We start from the raw sequence: 25,539 nt of genomic DNA on the forward strand, positions 1-25,539 counted from the left end.
ATGACACTGACCTCAGGGCTCTGCTGCCAGACAGTGGCAGCAGGTGACAGGGGCTGTTCCAAGTAAGGACTTGTTCTCTCTAAGTCGACATGATGTCATTTCACAGTTACTTTTATTCCTTTTTGTGAGGTCATGCCACCCATCAGAGATCCCATTGATTATCACTTTTGTCACAGCTAATTCATGAAACACTGTGTCTCAACTCCATTGCTTTGAACACTTTGTGAAGTTGTTACTTCCTTTCATAAAGTTGTAGAGAAAAAAAGTAATTATTCGAAAAGTCAAAGCAATCTGTAAACACATGAACAGCAACAGTGTGGCTCTTCGGCGGGGCCAGACAGCACCCCAGGCGGGGAGGTTAAAGGCCCTGCCTGCATCCTGCCCACGGCCGCCTTCCCAGAATAAACTCCATTGTACAGAATCAGAGGGTGTGCTGACCGCGGGGTGCAGAGGCTCAGAGGACGTTCTGCAGAGCCTGGGAGACTGAGGCTGACCCTCAGTCTCCCCGGTCCCCATAGAATACAGGAGGCTGAGGCTACCACCCGCAGGGCCAAGCCTGACTGCCCTGCCCTTGGTGCTGCTCCCACCTCAGTGTCAGCAGTGAAAAGTGAGGTCAGTGCCGACCCAGGAGGGTGTCCACCACTGCACAGAGGGGTCCTCGGAAAGACCAGGAGCTCTAAAGTACCACTGGTTTGGGTTGGAACGTTTCCCAAAAGCTTCTGTATATAGTGAGCTCACGTCTTGTCCCCCTAACTGGCTCGTCCCCCTAACTGGCTCGTCCCCTAACCCACTCTGGGCCCGACCCGTGTGTCAGAGAACCGGAGACTGGTTCTCGTGACCTTTACATTCAGATGAGTTCTCCAGACCCTTGCTTCGAAATATCTAGTTTCTTCCCAATTGCTCCAGCAGTGGCTCGTACAGAGTTCTTTTAAAGTACCTTTTTATCTTCAAGTTATTTATTTCTTGAAATACTTATCTCCTGCAGGAACCTGAAAGCTTTGCATGTTATCAAAGAATGGCGTGGTCCCGTAGTGGGCTTTTTACAGCCTCAGAGGCACAGGTCAGCCAGGAGACAATCGGTCCCTCTGACACTCCAGGAGAGCCCTCTGTTACATTACCGTGACTCTTAGAGAGGCTCCAGCTGGCTCACAAGGCCTGACGGTTCTTTCAGAATCGGCATTGTTGCATGGACAGATCCACACCCTGTTTTGTACTTTCCAAACCAGACGCTTTGAGCATGACTAGGACTGAATACAGTTGATAGGCACTAAGAAAACATTTTAAAATTCACGGAGAGCAGCTCATCCCATAAAACCTCCGAGGTCTGCCGCGAGAAGAACACGTTCCGTGAGGAAGAGCAGCCACCCCTCTGGGAAATCCAAGCAGGCTCCAAGCACACAGAGCTGAGGACGGCTGGGCAGGGGGTTCTGGGTACGACACCAAAGTGCAATCGACAAAAGGAAAAGTGGACTGTGTCAAAATTAAATGAATTGACTTTGGCCACTGACCGTTCAGAAAAATCAAGAGATAAGCCAAAGATTCTGAGAAAATCCTTGCCAGTCATACATCTAATAAAGGACTTGTATCGGGAATATATACACAGGAATCTTACAGCTCAGCCTAGAAAGAGAAATAACGCAACTAAAACATGAGCCAGGGGTCTGCACAGACGCTTCTCCAAGGAAGACACACCAATGGTCCATAAACGCACGGAAGGGTGTTCAATGCCATCACTTACCAGGAAAAATCAAACAAAACCCACAGTGAGGGGGCACTGCACGCCCGCTGAGATGCGCATCGGAAAAGCAGGCAGTAACAAGCGTTGGTGAAGACACGGAGCAGCCGGAACTGTTGCAGGAACGTGAAAGGATGCAGCCACTTTGGAACACGCCCGGCAGCTCCACGACGGGCCGCACAGACCCTCACCAAGCGGAGCGGCGCTCCCACTCCTGGGTGTGCCGCCGAGGCCGTTTCCCAGGAAAGGAAAGAAGGGAGGAGAGAGAACCTCGCTTGCGCGAGGGCTTTACTCACTGAGGTTCCACTTCAGGCCCGTGGTCGTGACCCGATGGCAGGGCTGTCCCACGGGGATGAGGCCACACCAGTCACCTTCCAGCCCGGTGTCGACGCGCAGCCTGTGCTTGCCCTGAGGTGGAGAAGGAAGGTTCGGTAAGACGGGGACAAAGGGGGGACGCGAAGGGGCAGCGAAGACCTGACGGCCGGTGTGTGTGCAGAGCAGCACTGGGAACTTCCACCTGACTTAACCCTAGCGACAGTGCTACAGGGCAGCTCACTGCGCATTACCACGTCTACACAGGAGGAAGCTACGGATGCAGCGAGCAAACGTGTCTACAATCACACACGTAAAAGGGGCGGACTACAGGTTGCTGCCTGTCCCTTCCTGCCAACTCCGGAGACTGAACTGAGCCCACACGCGACAGACACGGTGGCTCAGAATTCTATGGCTGGGATTTAATCCAGCGCTTGCTCAAGTGTAACTAAAACTTTGGTTCCCAGGTAAAAACTCTGCTTTCTCTGAGAAACGAGATTCTGAGTTCCAGCTTCCATGTCGGCCCTGCGCGTGGTCATGGGCCTGCTTCCCACGCCGCAGACAGCACGGAGATGCCCGGGGAGGGGGAGGGGGGGTGCCTCCGCTGGGAGGCAGGGTCTGCCCAAGGAGCGAGCCCGCGTCTTCCACTTTGGTCACAAAAACGTACACGATTGACCACGCTCTCAAGTTTTTCCATTCATGAGAAGTTAGGTGTAATGCTCAATCAAAGCTCAAAATAAAGTCTATTCATTTAAAAAAAACAGTCTGTCAACAACAGCCTTTCCATTTCTCACCTGTAATATGGGACCGAAGGTGATGGTGCGCAGCTTTGAAACCTGTGCCGGCCACAGGAAAGGCACCCACGGCTGCCGCTCAGGACCCCTGACAGACTTCTTAATTTTCTTAAATAACAGAGTGACTGTTGGTTTGTTTGTTTATTTGTTTGTTTGTGTGTTTGTTTGGTTGTTTAAGCTGCCTTAATTTCTTGGTTTAGAAGTTTTCCCTAGGCTGATTTACATGGAAGAAATTGTCACATGAATTTGAGTTTGGTTTCTGCCCACTACCTTCCATTATGGAAATAATTGCCTCTGGAGATACAGATGCTAAATCCAACGCAGGCTGTTATCCGCAGCTGCCAGCGACAACACTCTCTCTCATGTTCTGCAAGCGGTAACAAGGCCTCCTGCGCGGCGGAGAGGGCGGATGAGAGGGTGGCGTGGAAACCTATTCCCGTAGGTGAGCTCCGGCACAGGGGCGACTTCTCACACAGGTGGGTCCCAGCCTGATCGGGGCTGTCCTCCCAGGTCCCCCTCAGAGAGCACACCGACCAGGAGTGCCAGGTCACCCATAGCCTCCTGGGCGCTGGGGGCCAGAGAAGGTTGGACGAGATGGACTGGAATGCACACCTGGCCCAGGTGGCTCTACCTCTGTCTCAGGTGTTGGCGACCTGCTGTGCGAGACTGTGGCTTCCCTGCGAATCAAAGAGGGACTCTTGTGTCCTTGGGCTGTTCCAGTCAGTTGCTATCTTTTAGTTGAAGGCTTTCCTCCCTCTGTTTATGGCGCGCTTAATGGCTTGGTCGTGGCCCACCGAACAGGTTCGTGTGTGGGGTGCCCCAGCTCCCCTCAGCGAGGAATGATGAAGGAAATAAGGGAAAATTTCTCAACTCGTGGATCTTAAGTCCCTAAGAGATGATTCTTGATTTTCCAACTTGCATCGGACAATGCAACGGAAGCGGCGCACGGGAGTGTTAAGGCCTCTCCTCTCGGGAGAGGGTGGCTGTCCCGAAACCCGCTGCTGAAACACCCTGCCCTGTTATACGCCCACCGTCTTCTTCACTGTTTAAGATTCAAACTCAACCCCCTTTGGAAACTTGAATCGAGAATAACTGGTTTGTGGACTCAAGGAGTTACAGAGAGGCCTTGGCCTACAATTGCTTAACATTTGTTTCCTTTGGTTCCAAAAAGAGGTTTAGCCACAGGTGTGTGGCCCCTGTGTTTACAAACGTGCAGACTGAGTTTTGTACGGTTAAAGGAGAGCAAGGTGGTGCTTTCCTCCTGTACTCTCAAGCGTGTGTGACGTCTTTCAAAAGCGAACAGCACAAGGAACTGCTCTTCATGCCTCAGATTTCTGGTTTGTGAGAGACACTAGCCTGGGTGTGATCTGGCGCGGGTGGGCACGCAGCCTGATGGTAAAGAGCTTCCCTAAAGGTCCAGGATGTGACTGGGGCCCAGGGCCACCCCCCTCCCGCCCCCCCCCGCCCCCCGCCCAAGCGAGTCCCCCACTTCCACCGCTCTCCTGAATCTCGGGCGCAGGCCCCGCTCTGTCCCCGGTCTGAGCCTTTGCAGCCAGAGGCACTCTGTACGGCAAAGACGGGAACCAGAATCAATCAGACAGTAAGCTCTTCCAATCATGGCTATTTTTAACACCTTGGCTGCCTCAAAAAGGAATGAAACCATAACTGCGTGAAAGGGAGCCAAGATGTTGCTTGACGCCTGCACTTGAGACCGCCCTTGTGCCTGCGTTAAGGGCGGGCGGCCTCCGGAGAGCGGAGACACTTTCCCCAAGCCGCAATGCCGAGTCAGAGCAGAAGATACACAAGGAGTGCCCTTAATGCAGGCAGGAGAGGTCCCCGTCACTTCGCTTTATTATTACCTGCCCCTGCTTTATGAATGACTGGCCCGTGACTGAGAGGAAAGACAAAGCTCAGCCTAGATTTCGCTTTTGCAACAATACCAAACCCTGAGGCATCTGGATCCTGTTTACATCTCTGAACCCTTAAACCCAACAACTATGCCCATTCTCCACAGTTATCTTAGGGTGGGTGTCAGGAAATGCGCAGCAATTGAACTAGACCACCCACAAAGCACCTGCACCCAGGAAGAGCAAGGGCGTATTGGTACTTAGGGTAAAAGGTTCGGGGGGCCGATGGCAATGCCAGTTCATGAAGTGGAGAGCCACTCGTCAGATGCTGTTAATGCTGAGCTGGTGCTGAGGGCTAATGCAGCTCGCATTGCTGGCACCCAGGCACCCTGGTATGCGGCGACACCGCTGCACTCTGATCAAATGCAAGGCCGGTCTCTGGCAGCTCACTGTTTGTTAGTTTGTCCAGGCACTTAACATTTTATCAGCACAGACCGCGGGAAGTTCGACAGCCTGCAGGGGAGAGCGGCGAAGGAAGCACCGGGGGGATCTAAAACCATTTCCCAGGAGAAGCTACCCGCCCCACACGAAGACAGACGTTTGTGCTGGCACGTGTTCATCCGGTGCCCGCTCAGGTGGATGAAAGTCGGCACGAGAGAAATGGTCTCCCCCGGGGGACCTGGAGCTGAACATCTCAGAACTGGAAGACGTGTGTATTTTTCTTTCATTCTGATCTGTAAGTGTGGAATTCAAAACATAAGTGTATTGCTTTTATTCAAAAGAGCCTTTCTTGAGTCCACATTACATGAAAGTACACTTATCTATTTATTTCTTTAATTTAGAATATTTCCTTTTGAAAATGCAATATGCATCCACAGACAGCTTTTAGGGCTTCAAATCGTGGCAGAACCACGTTTTTCAAAGTGCACTCCACAGAACACTCCTCCTGAGACTACTTCTTAGGGTCTTCTCTTGAAGTCACCGTGTGCGTGGCCAGCACGCGAGATGCTGGGGGCTGTGCAGCAGCACGATGCCTGAGCAAGCGCTTCCCACGCAGACCTGACTGCGGATACCCTGCCTGCCCCTCCCACGACCCACGGACTGAGTTTCATGAGATCCACCTAGAAAAACACTGCCTTGGAGTAATAATAATTTTGCATATAGCATCTGAAACTACGATGTTTTGGTTTAATATTTCCACAGCCAGGACATTTCAGTGGTATGTTTTGAGAATTATTTAATAACCTCAGGCTGAAACCAGGTGTGTTTTGACATGAGGTAGGCGTACTCTCCAATTAGACAGTTAACGCCAATACTGGATGCTTATGCAAACGAAAACCTCCGAATGCTATTTATTCAAAAGTCAACAATATTTACGAAATATTTATTATTTTTAGAGACAATAAGAGACTATAATTATCAGCTAATTTCCTCATTAAGCCCTAAACACTAGACTATTTAAAAATAAAACTGATGAAATTGACATTTATGCTTTATTTTCTATCACCTCTGTATGGGTATGCATGCTTGCCTTTTTTTTAAAAATCCTATCCTTTCTTTGTGCTTCCCTTGGCTCCTCCAAAACATACACACATTTTGACGACTTTGAAAGACAATACATATCCCAGAAGCAACAATTTCTGACAGGGGAAACGGGGCCAGTTACACTGAAATATGCTTCGAGTCGCAGAGTGACCACAGGGTTTTCACATACCTGCAGACAAACGGAACCCACTTAACACGCAGAATCCCTGGGATGACTACTTCCCCTGTGTGTTCCCGTGCTGCTTCTCTGCCCGTCACCCACAGAAACCGCAGAGCAGAGGGCAAGCTCTAGGTTTCATGGGAACTCCCAACATACTCCAGTTTACGTCGATCACTTGCTTCCAATGGTTATAATCTTTATTCATAGTACAAAAAAGTAGCTTTTTTTTTGTTTTCATTCTAGCGCATCTCTCAAATGGGTTCATGTGGTATCCTTGCAAAGAATAAAATTTTCTTGGAAGATAAAGACTCTTTATTTCATTCTATTTATATAGCACAGTGGAAGGAACATATTAAGTGTCTAATATATATCCGACCAATTAATGGCTTAGAGCAAAAGGAAAAGTACCGATAAAAAATATGCCAACAGGCTTGAAAAATATTTGTCAGTTTCTGAGTAGCTGAGGGAGGGATCAGCTGAACTGAAAGGACTCACTTCAGACACCGGAATTCTCTGTGTAGGTGACACGTGCTTAACTGAACACTAGCACAAAACCACACTCAACCAGGAACGATGAATGCCCCACCAATAACACACACAACACACTCTGAGGTTTGCACTGAATGCACTTTTCACGTTCGCATGTACAATGGGCATTACGATACTGCATCTCTGGGCTGAGAAGGAAACGAGGTGAGATGCAGAAGGTGTCGAGAACAGGGCGTTCAGCATCCACACTCTGAAGCTGGTTCACTTGTCCCTCTTCCTCTACCAGGTCCCCAGTTTAATTCGAACACAAGGTTTCTTTCTGCTCTTTTCTGTGTTTTTTAAAAAAATTTTATTTTATAGAAGCCTACTTACTTTGTCTCTGTAATTTTCAAAAGAGAATAAATGTGATTATTTCTTATAAGACTAAATATGAAATTTAGCAGGAATGGAAAAAGAGAAAATATTTTTGTTAAACCTTCAAAGGACATTAAAATATCTTAAAGAGAAGATTTATATCTCCCTTTCTATATTGAAGCTCTAAGTTTTCAGTAAAATATTTTTTTTAATGGTTTCCAATTCTGAAATTGTCCTTTACGGGAGGACATCTCCCCAGCTTTGGTCATCGATTTCTGGAAAGTTCTGAGAACTCCTTCTGGGTCTCATACCTTGTACCTGGTCATCATACCCAAAATGCAATCCTTACAGTTATTTTTTTGTAATTCTCAATTTAACCTGAGCCTGGTACTAATGTAACACAAGATTCTCTTTTTTTCCATGCAAGCAAATAAATAAAATGTAACCCAGACTCCAAATCTACTGCACTTATTACCCAGATTTTCCTCTGGATTGAAAATGAGTGGGTGGAAACTCCAGCCCAGCAACATGTTTCAACTTTCCTCCTTGTGCGTCAACTACCCCAGCTTCCAGAAAAGAGCTGTTTGGGGGATCCCCTGCAATAGGCCATCAGTGCCCAGTTTCATGCAGCGACCCCAGCAGCACACCCTCCTCTGGCGGACCCCTCCCTTTGCCCAGCGTCAGCAACCCCCAGGACTGCTCCCGTCTGCTGGCCCAGACAGTGCAAGTCAGTAAGGCTGGCAGGGGAGAGGGGGTGGCGGAGGGGGAAGTCTGAGAGTGGGAGAACTACTTCGAAGATCCTGTTCATTATCCTGTTCCTTATCCTACCCGCATCGACTCCAGGGAGTGTTTCCGCTTGCTGAGATGCAGCATGGCTGACGCTCTACCTGGTTACAGAGTCGGCATCTGGCTTTGTTTTGTTTTTCCCCCTCAAGTTCACGATGCTCATGGGATATTGTTAGTGCTGCTGAAGAAGGGGGCAGAAGAAAATACTTTGCATTTCTTTATTTATTTCAACCCCCAGCATGACTGTCAAACTTTACAAACTAGAGGAAATAATGAGAAAGTTCTGGTTAAAGAAAAAGGGAGAGAAGCATGGCAACATTTTTTGAATATCATCTATGTTCTACTAATATTCTGAGCACCAAAATTCTCCTAACAACCTTGAGTGGTAGAGTTACTTCATTTTTAAAAAAATTTTATTTATTTATTTTTAGAGAGGGGAAGTCAGGGATAAAGAGAGGGAGAGAAACATCAATGTGTGATTGCCTCTCCCATGCCCCCTACTGGGGACCCGGCCCACAGCCCAGGAATGTGCCCTGACTGGGAATCGAACCGGTAACCCTTTGGTTCACAGGCCAGCACTCAATCCACTGATCCACAGCACCCAGGGCTAGAGTTACTTCTAAGACAGGGATTGCAGACGCACTACAGTCATGAATTTGCTCATGATGAGTCAGCTAGTGACCAGTAGATGTGCGGTGTAAACCCAAGTACGTCGTGACTGAAAGTGCACCCATCATTACTGCATCATCGTGTTTTTCTGGACTTCTAACCTCAAAAGCCAGTCAGACGGTGTCATCCCTTGGCTGTTCTTCCTGTGCTTGCTTTTTGCTCCCTAGATTCAATCTCCAAGTCAAGCTTTTGTAAGACCTGTCCAAAATTTATCCTCAGCAATAAATGCCTGAGCAGTAAATGAATGAATAAAGGAATAACCGTCTCATTTGCCATCACCCACCCGCCTTCAACACTTTCCACCTATCTGTGTGGCCCCACTCACTGGACTGCTCTTGGAGAGTGACCGAATATAGGGAGGGTGCTGATAAGACTGTGAGACACTCATCTGTGTTTTCAAAACACACTTACTGGCTCTTCCAGAAGTTGACAAAGAATGCTTAAAGCATCACCAATGATCAGGCTAAGATTAAGAAAGTGAACACACAGAGGTATTATTTAGAAGATTTGACTACTTTTAGTTTGGAACAAAAGGGACAATTTTGTCACGCCCCCCCTCCCCAGATCCTACATAATATTAATTAGAGACAGTTGGGCTAACATCCAGATGGTGCGGGTTTCAACACCCAGTTCACAGGCCATCCCCCCCCACCCCCCGCTCCCCCAACCTTCTCCGGAGCCTGCAGCCGGGCCGCCTGCACACGCCCGGGCTCCACGGCACACTGCTCCAAGTCTGACTCCCACGCTGGAAGGTGAGTATCTCAAGGGGAGAAGACATACCTCTCATTTTATATCTTTAAAACTCTGTACAATGTTAGACGCATAGTAGGAATACAGGAAGTGCTTCTCCAAAAGGGAGCACCAAGCTTAGCTGTTTTTCATGTAACTACTCTCAACCTCCAGTTCCTGCGTCTGCTGCCACCCCACTACCGTGACCCCATTCCTTTGCTCCTCTTTACACGGGAGCCCCCAGAAAGGGGTGTCTAAATGCACTGTCTCCAACCCCGCACGTTCATTCCAGATGAGCCAGTGTCCTCACCTTCCTCCCAAACCTGCTTTCGTGAAGATAGCCAGTAACCTCCGACTTGCTAAAACCTCGGGGCAGTGACCCGTCCTCCGCTGATCTGGCCTCCGAGCAGAGTTCTCCGCAGGCTATCGCTCTGTCCCCCTGCACTCGCCACCTTTACTTTGCTGCCAGGATGCGACCCTCTCTTGCTTTCCCTCTTCACCCACAGTTCCCTTGGCTGTCCGCTCCTGCTCTCTCCCAAGCCCGGAACTTGGACTGCTTCGGGGGCGGGGGGGCGTTCCTTAGAGTCACCGGGCCCTCCTCCCTCACCCACCTCCATCCGTGTCCCCCGGTGACCTGAACCGTGTGCACCTTGAGATTTGGATCCCCGGCCTCGACTTCTCTCCGTAACTCTGGTCTTGAACATTCGGCTGCCTACTGGACACACCCTGGTGTTTTAGCACAAACACACCCTGTTTACAGCTTGTGATCTGAGGGGGTATCTTACCCCACCCTTCCAACGGCTTAGATGAAAAGGTGTTCTTCTTTCACACCCATAAGGAAACCCACTCACCCTGGATTCTACACGCGCCCAGACCCCCATCACGTCTCACAACGTCCCTCACCACCATCCTATCCACGTCACCGTAACGAGGTCTCCCCTTACCAGGAGCCGACGTGACCCTTTAAAAAATAAGTCGGACAGACCTACCTCCTCCACACTGAGCCCACCCCTCATGAAAAACCGCCGCAGCTTCCGGAAAGCCCTCCCCCCGCCCCCCTCCCCCCAGGCTCGGCTGCTTCAGCTTCCGTGCGTGGTGCATGTCCGAGAGAAGCGATGTCATTACCCAGGACCCCCGGTGCTGCGCTGGGCTGGGCGCGGCTGCCCCACGCCAGAGCTGTGGCGAAGGGCCCGGGCACTGACCACAGGCTCCATGGGTCTGGCTCCCCGCCCCTGCACGTCTGCGTTTGGCTGTCCCACCTGCCACAGCAGGACGACAGGGGCGCCGTGAGGATGGAGCGGGCTGGCACGTGAGGTACTTAGAACAGGGGCTGCCGCAGGGCGAGTGGATCTACAGACACTGACTATTATTGTTTTGATCATACAAAAAGGAAATAAAATGGGTAACCAAACAACGCATTGCATTTAATTTTAGACAGTCAGTTTACCTGCCTCTTATTTTTTGCATCAAGCATGTTAGAATAATTATGCCTTCTGCAGGCAGCTTGAAAGGTACCCTGTAATATTCTATATATGATGTGCTGGTGAGATGTTAGAATAAATGTACCTTTCGAGGTATATCAATCACAGCCTTAGCAGTTATCATAGTTTTAGTTTCCTACCTCTTACCCATAAGGTTAGAGTCTTTAACATCAGGGAGGGCAAACGCTGACTTTTTCCAGGCACTAGTTTTTGATGTTGTGGGGTGAGACTACGGTTAGGTTTCTGAGAGGAAAGCCTCGCCTCCGTGCGGCTGAGCCCTGCAGCTCTGAGCTGCGCAGGAGGCGGCTGCTACGAGGACACGGTGAAGTGTGGCAGACGTGACGCGCTAGGCCGGAGGGGACAACCGCTGTGGCCGCAGTCTGCGTGTTGGTCGCAAGCCAAGTGCGGTGCGGGACGAGCAGGACCGCGCCCAGCTCAGCGGAGCCGCCCAGCTCTGCCCTCTCCTCTCGGAGCGAGTGCACGGGTGTGTGCGTGTCTGCCACTCCTTCACCATACTCCTCTGTGGGGGCCAGCCCCCGCACGGCACCCCCCAACCCCGGCCGGCCTCCCGGTGTGTTGTCCTTGCACACCGACCCCCTCACCGAATAGCACGGACCTGCGTGCGTCGGCGGAGGCGCTGGTGTGTGGCATCTAGGCTCCGTCACGAAAACGTGACAGCTGCTCCACCTCCCCCCTTGTTCGTTCTTACAGGTCACTCGCTCGGGGGAAAGCCCATCTCTGCGTCACGAGGACATTCAGGAAGCCCTGCAGAGGCCACACGGAGGAAACGGAGCTGCCCCCTCGCCCCGGCCGGCCAGCGCCGACCTGCCACCTTGGCATCACGGCACACCTGCAACAACCGAACTTCCTGAGACACCGGGCTTGGGACGGCCAGAAAGGCCAAGTGCTAGATGCACAGAGGCACTGTGAGAGACAGTACATATTTCTTGTCATTTTTTAAATAAGTCCTCACCTAAGGACATGTCCACTCATCCCAGAGAGAGGAGGGTCAGGTGAAGAGAGACAGACAGATGGACAGACAGAGAGACAGACATTGACACGAGAGGGAGAAACATCAACTGGTTGTCTCCTGCAAGCACCTGTCCGGGGATCGAGCCTGCAACCTGGGTATGCGCCCTGACGAGGACCGGAACCCGCCACATTTCGGTGCATGGGACAATGCTCCAGCCAGCTGAGCCACTGGCCAGGGCTGTCCCTTGTCAGTTCTCGCCAGCACGTTCTGGGCTGTTTGTGACGCAGCAGAGGACACCTGGCACCCGCTCGGCCTCCCGCTGCCCCCTCCAGGTGCCTTGGCCTGCGTTGCCTCATCTTCCTCCCCCACCGTTGTCTCCCTTCTCGTTTCCCGTGTTCTCGCTGCTTCTTTGAATGTCTATAGAACAGATTAGGGAAACGTGCACCTTTTTACGTTTGTTCAAAAGTGTATGGATTGCCTTCAAAAAGGGGAATTGATACAAGCTGTTTTGTCTTTGTTCCTAGAGAAAAACCACCAGCCTTTCACTCCCCGCCCCCCTTACCTGCGTGTTATATGAACTGATCTCCCCTCATGTGTATTCTTCCCGGAGCTTTCAACCTGGGAAAGGTATGGATGGAGCTGGGGGAAAAGGTTCCCCAGTGATCATTAAGTTTCTCCTTAATAAGACAAATATCGTATGACTTCACTCATATGTGGAATCTAATGAACAAACTGAACTGACACACAAAACAGAGACAGACTCATAGACGGAGAGCAAGCTGACAGCTAAGGTGGGGGGCGGTAGATTGTGGGTGGAAGGGTTAAGCAAAAAGGAAAAAGGACTCCTGGACATGGACAACCGTGTGGTGATTGCAGGAGGAGGGGGTATAAGGGGACTAAATGGTAATGGGGAAAATGCAATAAAAAATTAAGAAAGATAACAATCACCAAAACAGAATGCTTTATGCTTAATGACACTGTGTGCACTCAACTCGCTACGCTGGATGTGATTACTTAAAAAGATGACATCACAGCAAGAGCGGGCCGTGCTTTGTGAGGAATTCCTCGTGGCGGGGAGGAAGCACTAAAACGCCTCACTTTCCACTCCCGAAGTCATTCACTTTGTATCATTTGAATAGATGACAACACGAGGCTGCACAGTCATTTTAAGTTTGATCTGGATACTATCAAGTTTCCGAAAGCGGACCCTCTGACTCCAGAGCAACTCAGGAGCACACGGGGGCTGCTTCCTGCGCTCTCTGCCGTGCACTCACCACTCCTCTAGGTCCTTTCATGTAATGAAAAAGTCCTGTTTGAGCTCTGCTGGTGCCAATTTATGGTATCCTGGAAACTCCACAATGACCAAAAAGAACAGGTAATCACAACAAAGCAGAATTACCAGCACATTTATGGCCTTATCATTTGACAGGGAAGGTCGCCGCTTCCCTGGGTTTATTCATAACACTGCGCCAGCTCTCAATCCTCTGGAAATTGCTCCTTGATACCCAGCTTCCCCGAAATCACAGAGAGTAGCAGCCACTCTCTGGAGGCATAAATCAGACTCTAAATAATGGATGGCACTTCTCCCCTCTAGACCTGGACAAGGGAGGCAGTACATTTTCATCGTGGAGCGCTGGCTGGCACTCGGACAAGCCAGCGTGCGCCAGGGATGCTTTGAGGGTTTAATTTCAGAAGTCATCCGAAAGAAAGCAGGCTCTGGGATTATAAAAAATAGAGACTGTGTTCTTGAAAAACAGTTCTTGCATGTCACTAGAATTTTAGTGTCTTCTCTTCTTTCATTCTCCAGATCCGAATTAAATACTATCACAGACTTAGTGTCTCCAGGTACAATTAATCCTACCACGGCTCATTTGGTTCCGAAGTTCAGATGTGCAAAGTATGTGTTGTTTTGACACAATATAACACAAGCCAATGACATAATGGCAAGTGAAACACATGCACACATGTATACACAACTAACTACTTAGAGGAGGAAAAAAAAACCCAAATTAAAGAGAGGTGTTTAATCAATAAAAGGCAGGACAAAATATTTTAAATTTTTTAAATAAGAGATCAGTACTTCTTTGTTGTAGGGAGCATTAAGAAGGAGGCCATGAGAAGCCTTTATTCTAATAATTGGTAACATTGTTGTTTTTTACACCTCTGGCGTCTAGCAACTCAGTAGCCATGGCCGCCGGGTACTTCTCCTGAGATAGATGGATGCACCTGGGGGGTGGGGGGGGGGGGCCCAAAAACCATCCCACGGGAAGAACAGCTGAAAACTCAGGCTCTTTCACCGGCAGGCATGGTTGTCAATCAATGACTTCTCTCTTTATTTATCTATGAAAATAACTAAACGTTGCTTTTTCCATTTGGTTGTTTACCTTAATAAAAGCTAACAGGATCCCACTGAGGGCCATTCGGAGGGCTTCCACAGGAAAACACCGGGATTCGGTCTCATTGCAGCATCAGAGCTCATGTGTGTCACTGTGCTGGCAAAGGGGCAGCAAGACTTGCCGCAGACGCCAGGTCTGGCCACCTGGGATCGAAGGCTGCTCTGCCACTGAGTGGCCGTGCAGCGTCGGACAGCTAAATCAACCTCTTTACGTCTCAGCCCCCTCATCCGTAAAACTGAGGAGCTGTGCAGCCTCACTGAGTCAGCGGGTGAATTAATGATGCACACAGAGCTCTCGGTCAACGCACCTTAGCTGTTTCGTTGCCATTACTTTGTCCTGGCAAATAAAAAAGTGACTGAGGTGGGTTTGATGCATGCACGATGGACTTGCGGGGGGACAGGCTCTCGGTCGCTCATGTTTCGTTCCTCTCTAGTCCTGTCAGACGAGCCCGCGGAGGAAACAAGGGGCACACGGTGCCGGCATGGGGACTGCCTCGCTGCGACTTCGCCTGTGCCCACGGGAGCCCACCCGGAGGCCCCTGCCTCCTTTCTCAGGCTGCTCCCCACGCTGCTCAGTCACCTCCCCGGTCACACCCACGGGCCAGATGCATGGGCGGACAGCCTATTCTTTTTTCTTTTTAAAGATTTTATTTATTTATTTTTTAGAGAGGGAAGGGAGGGAGAAAGAGAGAGAGAGAAACATCCATGTGCGGTTGCTGGGGGCCGTGGCCTGTAACGGGCCCCTGGCATGTGCCCTGACTGGGAATTGAACCTGCAACGCTTTGGTTCGCAGCCCGCGCTCAAGCCACTGAGCTACGCCAGCCAGGGCGGACAGCCTATTCTTGAAAGAAAAGCCAATACGACCAAATCATGATTAGACTGATTTGACATGACATGATTTTACTGCTTTACTGTACGTTCTAGCAACCTCCGGAAATTTCACAATGCACCGCGCTGCCCTCTGGATGTATTCCCCATGCAGCCGTTGAAACCTGAACCCCAATCTTCTGAGCACGGCTGGATGCCACGGCTGGTCCAGAAGTTACTACTGGAGAAAGGCAACTTTGCGGCAAACTTAAATTCTCAGCGATTTTTTTAAAAATACGACTCACTTAACAATTAACTGTTCAATGTTTAGAAATGTTGGGCGTTGGAATGTCAGGAGCAAGGCTGCCATTGTCGCCAACAGAGATAAGTCAGGACTCATTCCGTAGGAACGGTCTGATCCACCTTCCTTTCTTTTTGAGAGACAACTTGACATTGGAAAGCAGAAAAGGAAAGCTTTTGAAATCAGGCAGTTTTTTTCCCATTAAAGTTGTTTATATTTATGTCCCTCTTCTGAGAGCTAAGAATGACGCCTTATTAGCCTTGAGTATTAATAAATGACCTCGTTCGATTCTTTAAGTAACTTACAAAAAAGCATGCCTTCTAAAAGGAAAGATAGATACTACTTCCTCAAATGAGGGAAGTTGCTATCCAAATATCGTTAACATAAATAACGTACTTTTGCAAGTGAAAGAACGATAATATATACTCTGTATGCTTTTAAACTTAAGTAGTATATTTTAACCTGCCACTGCTCCAACACGATGAGTAAATTAAAAAATATTCCTGGTCCTTTCTCTCCTGACCTAAACGTACACACTCAAATGGAATAAACTTGGAAAACCAGAGTGCATCTGCTGCATGAGAAGTCAGTGTGGTGCAGTGGATAGACGGCACAGGACAGTGCAGAAGGAATATGCAAAGTTATGGCAAATAAAATGACGGATGACCTCGGGGAGGCCTGGTTTGCTAGGCTGGCCTCAGTATGACAAAGTGCCCCCCCCCCAGTTCGACCACTGCGATTAGATCGTTAATGCAAGGGCAGCAGGCCTGACATGCTATTCCGGTGTCTTTTACCAAATGGGGGACTTGCAGATTCACCCGGTTTCAAAGTAAGGGAGGATGTGGAGGCTGACAACACTACAGAGTTAGGGGTGACCAGTGAGAGTGTGAACGAATGGGGCAGAAGAGAACACAGAGCCCTGGCGGGCGGGGCTGCTGTGTCAGGGTCGCTGCCCCTGGGGACCCTGAGTCTAGGTTATGACAAAGTCGCCTGTGCACTTAACACTCAGGTGAACATGGACTGGAGAGTGGGATTTTCCCCTCTAAAATGTGAGGCTGATGAAGATGCTTGAAAGTGCCGCCAGTCATTCCTGTGAGTGCTCAGCACAGCAATGTAAGGCCCCCACAACCATACATTAAAAGACAATTTTCTTTGTTTTGGCTTCTCGAAGATGGTCACAGACCCTGTCAGAAGAAATGTCACCTGTCTAAACTTAAATAGCTAAGATAATATACTTTCTTCCTAAACAATAAAACTATGAATGTATTTTAAGATATAATACCATGAATCTGCGTGTTAGACTGTATATCCTAATTAGAATTTTAGTATTGTTTACAACCAAAAGTCTTTGTTTTCCTTAAAATACATGTATGTGTGATAATGAATCGTGATGGTTCATAAAAAGATAAATGACAGATGAACATACAATTGCATATAGTAAAAATAACTCCTATTTAATGAAAAGAAATAAATAAACCTTGTAAAAATCACAGTCTGGAAGGAATCTAGAATTAATGACCTTTGTGAGCTTAAAAAAAAAGAAAAAGTATTGGGTTGGCCAAAAAGTCTGTTACGTATTTTGTGTAAAATGAAAAACTCATTTTTCATTTTCCACCAAAACTCATATTCTATTTTCACCAATAACTTTATTGATTTGGATATTTTGAGTATGTCGGCTGTCTCCCGATACTGGCTAGTGGGTAGAGGCCAGGGGTGCTGCTAAACATCTTCCAGTGCATGAGACAGCCCCATAGCAAACAATTATTTGGCCAAACTGTCAATAGTATAAGAAACTTTGCAAACCACTTTTGACACAGTCAGTCATAGCACCTTCTCCACACACTGCACAAATCTTTTTTTGTGTGTTTCCGTTGCATTTTTCCCTTTCTTGAAATAATAAAGCATAATATGTCAAAATATTGCATATCCTTTTCCATCTCCAATATTAAAATGTGTAAAAATTCACCAATTTTGATTTTTTTAAAATGCACGCTGATATGACAGCTGTCACAACACAATCTGAGAAAACTGTTTCAAATGAAGTTAAAGACAAATCGGAGGTACTAGGAGCAATCGTATGGAAAAAAAACCAAATGAACTTTTTGGCCAACCCAACACATTAGTATTATTGTTTGACTCAAATATTTTTTTCTGTTACTTGCAAGCCCAGAGACTGCCCAAGAGAAACTTCTGACACCGCAAACCGGACATGAGTTGTATACAAGTGTCTTGTTTTCACTTTTAAAAAGCATCTAATAATGAAGGTTTTGCTTTTAAAAATAAAAATCCTGAAGTAAAAATTGTTTCCATGTATAAAAGATGCACATTTGCATACCTGTAGGCATTTTCTTCTAAAAAAAAATATGGTGCTAAAACTACAATATTCAGCATTTGATCAGTGAACCCCAGGAACATATTATAGATTGTATCAAAACTATTTTCATAACAAATTTCATGAGAATCACCCTGAGTCATTTCTTAGCCTCTAACTGTGAACTGAAGAAACCCTGTCATCCGCCTGGTGGACGGTGAGGGTGCTCTGAAACAGACCTGCCCTGTGACAGGTGGGGAAGCCGGAGGCAGAGGCTGGCTGGTTAGAGCTGCACACTTGTCTCCCCGGGTAACCACACTGATGAAGTGTTTGGGATTTGAAAAACATGAAATTACGATCGAAATTTGGTAAGTGGCAGAAAACCCACAATGGCAAATTTGAAGTCCCTTCAAATATAATTTCTTAAATAAAAATTTTCTCAGTAACTGAAGAAGAATCAAGATTTAAAAATACAAATGTAAATATAGAAAATCTTTATGGAAAAACAAAATTTAAAATAATAGCACCAACACAATCTCCTGTTTACTCCAGACTCACAAACGCAACTTCCTACTCAAGATGCCCGCTTGACGGTTCAGAGGGCATCTCTCACTCACACAGTCAGACGAAGCTCCCGAGTCCTACCCAGTCCACCCTGTGCTCCCAGCTCTCCTCAGGTCACTGAGTGGTACCACTGTCCACCAAGCTGAAGGCTAACGCGATTCTCTATTCAAAGGGCATCGGGAGCAAAGCTAATGAACAGGTGATATGGTGGGAAAAGACATTTTGTAATGTTAGAATCTGACAATCAGAGTGAACTGTAAAATACCTAAGGAAAACCTGCAAATCGACAATAAAAGGTTGCTGGAGTCCCCAAAAGAGAAAATGAGTACAGAGTAACACACACCTGAAGAGATGCTCAGATTCACTCCTAATTACAGAAGCACAGATGAAAACGAGCTATCGCTTGGTTCCTGTATACTTTGTATCCAAAAGTTCGGAGATGGTGATAATTTTAAAAACATAGTATCGATGATGATAATAATAATAATAACAACACAACAACCCTCATACACTTTTGGCTTGGCTTGGTTAAACCATTCTAGGAAGCAGTCTGGCACTAATTAAATAAAGTAAACACAGATCCCATGATGTGGCAACTCCTTTTACACACACACACACACACACACAGGGTCATCTATAGCTCAAAGAAAAGCTCACACAGGTGTGCGAAGGCGCACGTGTGAGGGGCTTCAGTGCACCATCACTGGGGGTTGTGGAGCTGGTGCGACTGGGGGTGACAGAAGGCTTGGAAGGAACTTGGTGTCCGCCACAGGGGGAGTGGGGGGGGGGCGGACACACTAGATGTACAATGCACGGTGCTATTAAGAAGTTAAAAGGTCGAGAGCCAATGCATGTACATCAACACAGACAGTTTTTAAAATACAGTGCGGGGTGAAAAAGGTATGCGGAACAGACGTGGAGGAGGCTCAAATGCACGCTGCTAGGAAAACTCGCCCGACTGAAAACGCTACACGCTGTGCGGTCCCAGTTACACAACACTCGGGAGAGGGCAGCGGGACAGAGACAGCAAGAAGATGGGTGGTTCCCGGGGGTCGGGGGAAGGTGAGGGGGCGGCCAGGTGGTGACACTACGCTGCGTGTATGGTGACGGTGGCTGCATGACAGCACGGGCTTATCAGAATGCAGGTTGTGACAAGAGACCCTAACTGCACTGCAAACCTAATGATTAACCTCAGAGAAAGGAGTGGGAAAAAAGGCGCTGAACTAAGTACAAACGTGGAAGTCTATAGAGCACGTAAAATTAAAGGCAGAAAGGAACGGCGTGTGGGGACTGCACCCTAACTGACAGAGCTGTTTTCCCCAAGGGCACACTCTAACAACGCCGACCCTGCCATACATGTGTACTGGAATTCAACAATGAAGCCAATGGGTGCAAATGGCAGGATCCAGGTCTCTCACTGCTGAGCGAGAGATTACAGACGAACCAGGAAAATAAACCAAAATCATCCCTGTGGTAATGGATCAGAATTGGATACAGTAAAAGTCACGACTAACTTAACACAGATACACATGGCCACACGTGGATACATGTGGGCAGATACGCAGGTTGGTTTACACACCCAATTTTTCCCCCGAGAGGCCTTAAAAAACGACACCCCAGTAACAGTGAGCACACCTAGCATGCAGACCTCGGTTTCCAATGCCATTCACCAACGGAAGGAAGCAGACTCCAGAGAAATGGCTGGTTCTACGACCAGGGCAGGAAACAGACAGGATGACCCTGGGACCCCTGACAGTAGAAACAGAGGAAGCCCCCACACGCCGGCACGCACGGGGAGCAACACACGCACACCCCCACCCACGTTTACGGGGCTGGGTCAAAGACGCACGAGAGCCAAGCAGCCTAACTTGGAACCATTTGAACAACAAAATAAATAAAGTAGTATGAGACTTCAAATTAAAGTGTGGAATAAATACCCATAAGTCCAACGTGATCAAAATAAATTACTGAATACATTTTAAATGGGGGAAAAAAGATAAACCTCCCATGCAGAAGAATTCCAAACAAATTACGTAACCACTCCTTAAGGGTGGGCTGCACAGGTGCCTCCCTTCCGCAGTGCAGACGGGCAGGGAGCAACCAGCACACGGCATTATTAGCGGGGTGATTGGCGTCAGTGGAAACGGTCCAGGTCCTACCGACTGTACGTACCCTGGATGCAACATGGAAAGTGGCACTTCGGGATCTTCCTCTCTGATCCCGGGGACAGCACCAGACAGATCCCAATAGAGCCCATCCCATAATGTGTCTAACTAATAGTCCTCAAACTGTCGAGGTTAACAAAAACAAGAAAGGTCTGGAAAAATGTCACAACCAAGAGAAGCCTCAGGCGAAATAACATTTAGATGTAACATGAGCTCCTAAATGGGACCCTGGGACAGAGAAAGGACATCAGGCTGAAAACTAAGGATGCACAAAGAAACTCTGGACTGTAAGTGGAGAGCAATGAATCCGTCAATACTGGTTCATGAACGGTAAGAAACGCACCATCCTAAGAGGTTAACAACAGCAGGGAGAACTGTGTGTGGGGGTCGAGGAAGTCTTTGCAGTGTCCGCTCAGTCTAACTCGTAAGCCTAAAACGACTACTAAAACTATACAGTCACCTACAAAGGAGAAAATAATATTTACATAAAGTATAAGTGCATACAAACATACCCCCATAGTAAAATAAAAAATAAAGAAAATCAGAAAAGTGTATGCGACTTATATTACTAATATATAAAGAGCTTCTAACGATAGGAGAAAAAAAAAAGACCAACAACTTTATAGGAAGGATGGTCTGTCCAGAGAAAAAGAATGTGAATAGCCATTACAGATACTGCTTTGTGCGACATTGTGGAGGAGCATTTGAGAGAAACTCTGACCAGTCACAACACTGCCATGGCTCCATCCAAACGAAACACTGGCCGAAATGCAGGAGCACACGCCAAAGACTTTCCATTGCTGTTGAAAATATCACATCACTGTGGCACGGACTTAAAGACAAACTAAGTGCAGTATGTGAGAAAGGCTAGAAACAGATCCATGTGTAGGCAAATAACTGATTTTTGACAAAGCTGTGAAGATAGCACAATGGGGAAAGAGTAGTGTTCATAACAAAAGGTGTCAGAACAAAGAAACAGCCACAAGCAAGGAAACGGACATCAGTTCAAACCTCACATGGTATGCAGAAATTAAATCAAAACAGAACACAGATCTAAATGTAAACCCCAAAACTATAAAACTTCTAAGAGAAAACATAAACAGAAACCTTTGTAACCTTAGGTTAAAGATTTCTTAGACAAAACTAAAAGCATGATCTACAATAGAACAGATGGATCAAGTGGACTTCAAACGTTTAAAATTCTGCTCTTCAAAAGATATTGTTTCTCAGCAGTACCGAGTTTGACTGAGACACTGAAGTACAAACTCAGGGTATCTTTTAAATAAAATCCTAGCTTTGTGTAGAGAATCAACTTAGTAGCTAGAGGCACCCCCTTTAATATACAGGCGTGGTCTCTAGATAGCATTTCTTACTAAAAAGCACCTTTGGAAAAATTCCAAGACTCAACCTGGAAATGTCCGAGATGAGCTGGGAACGAGCTATAGAAAGGGAAAGCAGGCAAGTTATCGGACCACTGGGTTCCTGTCAAAGGGAATCAGGAGCCAAGTGCAAGATGCTCCCACTGGCCAAAGATAAAACACTTTAGCAGCAAAGACAACCAGAATGAATTGATTGCACAGATCAAACATGCTTATAACCCTGAGCTTAAAGAAAACTTACTGGTCAGTGTTGAAGAATGCTAGAGAACCAATTCATTATTTTGAAAAACAGTAAATACAAGAATTAAGCATGCTTCCTTCCTTTATACTGTTCTGCAGGATAACCTAGTAGGTGATTGAGGGAAGCTTCTTTTTACGGAGGTGATACAGGTAAAAAAAATGAAGTATTAACGGTAGAAGAGCACTGAGTAACTACTAGTAATTCATGGAGGGGAAAGATGACCACCAATGGCTGTAACATCGCAATAAAGAGACAAACAAATGTCATGAGGTAACGTCACCTATTGCAGGAGGCCCCACCCCCAAATTTTTAAAGTGTTCTGATCCCAGCTCTAGAGTTAACTACAAATTACAAAATGCAAAGGAAAATACCAAGTACTTAATGACACCATGCCATAGCATGAGCCCAGACTGGGAAAGATCCACAGAACAGATGACAAAGTTTCTTCACCAAGAATGCTGACCTGGGTGGGGGCGGGGGGGAATGAACAGGAGGACGGAGAATAGAATGGAGACAGAGACAGGCAGTCGGGGGACCTACACACCAGAAGAACAACAGAATATCAACCAATTACAGTGTATGGACCTTGTCTGGATCCCTAATCATAGAACCAAAATTTTAAGATGCAAAAACATCTTTTTTTAAAAAAAGAGAAAATGAAAATACTTTACCATATCAAGTAATTATTTTTAACTCTATTAAGGTGTGATAATGGCATTAGAATTATGGTCTTTAGGAGTCCCCTTTCTTTCAGGGATACATACAAAAGTATATTTTAATGGTCAGGAAAACAGATTTTTGCAAAGCATATACACAAAAAAATAAATTATACTATATGAGGACGGTTTCTTACGTGACAAAAAGGGAATCCTAGAAGGGAATGAGATTTGAACCAACCAATCCAAATCAAGTCCGGAAACAAACTGGCCAATGAGGATAATGTGCCATGAAATAAGGAGTAGGATTCGCTCAGCCTGTCCCACATGAAGCTCAAATGAGAGAAGCCAAACAAAAGCAAAACAAAAATTAATCTCCCATACCTGCCCTTAAATAGTTTAATTTCCACGCAAATTGTATGCACTATCCCTTTGAGTCCCCAGGAACCACAGCCCCCCTGCCACTCCCAGCCAGGAGTGCCCAGACACCACCTACGTCTGGGTTGAGTGACTCCCATTTTTCAGACTTGGCAAACTGGGGGAGAAAACAAACAACGTTGCTTCTTCGTACCCTCGCTCATTAACAGTCTATTCTGTAATTAACTACCATACACGGGCTCACTCTAGCTCCCTCGTCTGACGGTTCTGAATGCTTTCCTTTCCTGGAGTATAACTTCTCTCCAAGAGAATCTTGGTGGAATAAATTTCTACTTTAATACAAATCCAGTTTTTCAGGTAAAAAGCATTGTAGGTAAAAAGAATAGAGGATGATATTTGTAGCATTAACTTATTTTTTTAATGTTGCACATCAACATTTTTATGCGAAGTAGGAGGTTAAAATTTGGTTCATAAAATTGTTTTAAATGAAGTGTGTGTTAAAGGCAAGACAGTTTTAGAGAATTATGCACTATTTGGCTTTAGAAATGAATTTCTGTATGGCAGCCAGCTGGATGGCATGCAGTATTAAGGGTTGCTGCTAATAATCGTGTGCCCATATTTAACACTCTTCAGAATCGTGCTATGAATGTGGCTGCAACTGATTGGTGCTTGCGGGGGCAGAAATCTTCATATCTCAGATGGTAGTTCAATGAACGGAATGTGCAGTCTGCATCCTGAGTTGTCTTTATGGCCCATCAGTCTCGGTTTGTATCGCTGAAAATAGCCTCACTTTGTTTTTCTCAGGGAGAGCATAATGCAGTCATTAGTAAGTACAGAGCATACACGTGTGGGCAGAAGGTCTGGGGCCGTCCCATCCCTGCATCTTTCTAGCTGTAAACAAGACCTGGAAATCTAGTTTTCTCAGCTGGGAAAGGAGGAGGATAATAATATCCTTCCTTCACAGGGCTGTTGTGAGGTTGCGACGTGAGTTAACAAACAAACAAAAGCCAAGAGAAATAGCCACTGGGAGTAGGACCAGGAACACGGTGCAATGGAGTGCCAGCTACTCTCATCATCTTCGCTGGCACTGAAGAGCCGGGCTGCCCTGCATTTCATCCTTTCTCTTAGCAACAGCAAGGGCCGGTCCTGCCCGTGACCTGACTAATCCCTTCCCATACACACGGGGCGATAACGCGGCACCCAGTGTCTGCAAAAGTCAGACACTGTGCTCTCCACGGGCAGGCTCAGGGTTTCTAGACGCTCCCACACTGTATTTCACAAATTTAGTGTCTACGTAAATATACATTTTTCTGGGAGAAGGTTCATAATTTTCTTCAGATTCTCCAACAGGCTCAGGACCCTACTAAGTTAATAATTTCTCTAACTCTGCAGGATGAAAACCCCAACGCCTTCCCACAGTGCAGGAGGTGACCTTGAACTTCTCCACCTACCTTGTTTCATCTCTTCTACCACCATTTCCTTTTTCTCTGCCGGAAACACTGTGCTTTCTCCAGCTCTCCCTAATAAACTGGGCAGTTTTTCACCGCGCACCTCTCCTCGCCTTCTCTTCTAGGGGGCCTCTGACCCCTGCTGTCTCATTCCTGCTACTCCGCAGCTGATGCCTTCCAGACCCAGCTCAGACACGACCTCCTTCAGGAGCCCTTCCTGGACCCGTCTATAGCACGTTACGTGCGGCTGCTTTCGGCTTCCAGCACATTCTGACACCCATTAGTGCTTAACAATATGTTAGTTGAATACAAACATAAAAAAAAAAGGTCTAAGTCTTTTTATTCTCTGTAAGACTTCCTCTGGTCCTGGAAATACTTTATAGTGGGTAATATACTCAGGAAAAAGTACTAAGCTCTATTCATAGCTTTTCAATTACTATTGCCAAAGTTTCAAAAGGTGTCCACTTCTTAATAGGCCGGCTGCACCCAGGAGGAAATAAATCCTCCCCCACTGTGCCTCGAGCGGCCTGTGCATTAAACTCGCCTGATGAAAAAGACCGAAGTTCCATGCTGTCTTTCACCTTGAGGGCTTCTGGTTAGGAGAGAAATTGGCTTCCTATTAATAGACAATTGGAAAGGCCAACGAGTACACAATTAATCAATTTTGGGGCTGCTCTATCAACGTGACTTTTTCCAAAACGGACAGACTCGGGTTCATTATCATTACTATCTCAGCTATAATAGAATATTCTTCCTCCTTGATAAGGAAACTGATTATGTCCCTTCACTTGTTTCTGTTTAAAAACCTATCTACACTCTGTGGGAGAACTGTGGTCTTTATGGTCTACGCTCCCTCCGTGAGTTTCCCATTTAACGCTGTTGCTCTGCACAGAAGGGCACCACGCCAAGCTCATGGATCACGTGACTGGACAGAGACCCACGGAGTGGGGGGAGCCAGCGGGAGAGTCCGATGTGGGTGTGCAGTGTGGCCGGACTGTCAGCTGGTGGAATGACCTCGAC

At 47.1% G+C, this 25,539-nt stretch overlaps 1 protein-coding gene across 3 annotated transcripts in view; it reads right to left on the reverse strand.

The window, feature by feature from the left end:
* The window catches only part of TPK1 (thiamin pyrophosphokinase 1), a 251,885-nt gene that overhangs the window by 75,816 nt on the left and 150,530 nt on the right, over positions 1 to 25,539 (reverse strand). For all 3 annotated transcript variants that reach the window (XM_045857641.1, XM_045857642.1, XM_045857640.1), the window contains one exon: positions 2,032 to 2,143. In XM_045857641.1, the coding sequence (XP_045713597.1) occupies positions 2,032 to 2,143 (112 nt within the window). The remainder of the gene's footprint in view (positions 1 to 2,031; positions 2,144 to 25,539) is intronic.

Source organism: Phyllostomus hastatus, unplaced genomic scaffold (assembly GCF_019186645.2).
Source record: "Phyllostomus hastatus isolate PE091 unplaced genomic scaffold, TTU_PhHast_1.1 phas_scaffold_142, whole genome shotgun sequence".
Classification (NCBI taxonomy): Eukaryota; Metazoa; Chordata; class Mammalia; order Chiroptera; family Phyllostomidae; genus Phyllostomus; species Phyllostomus hastatus.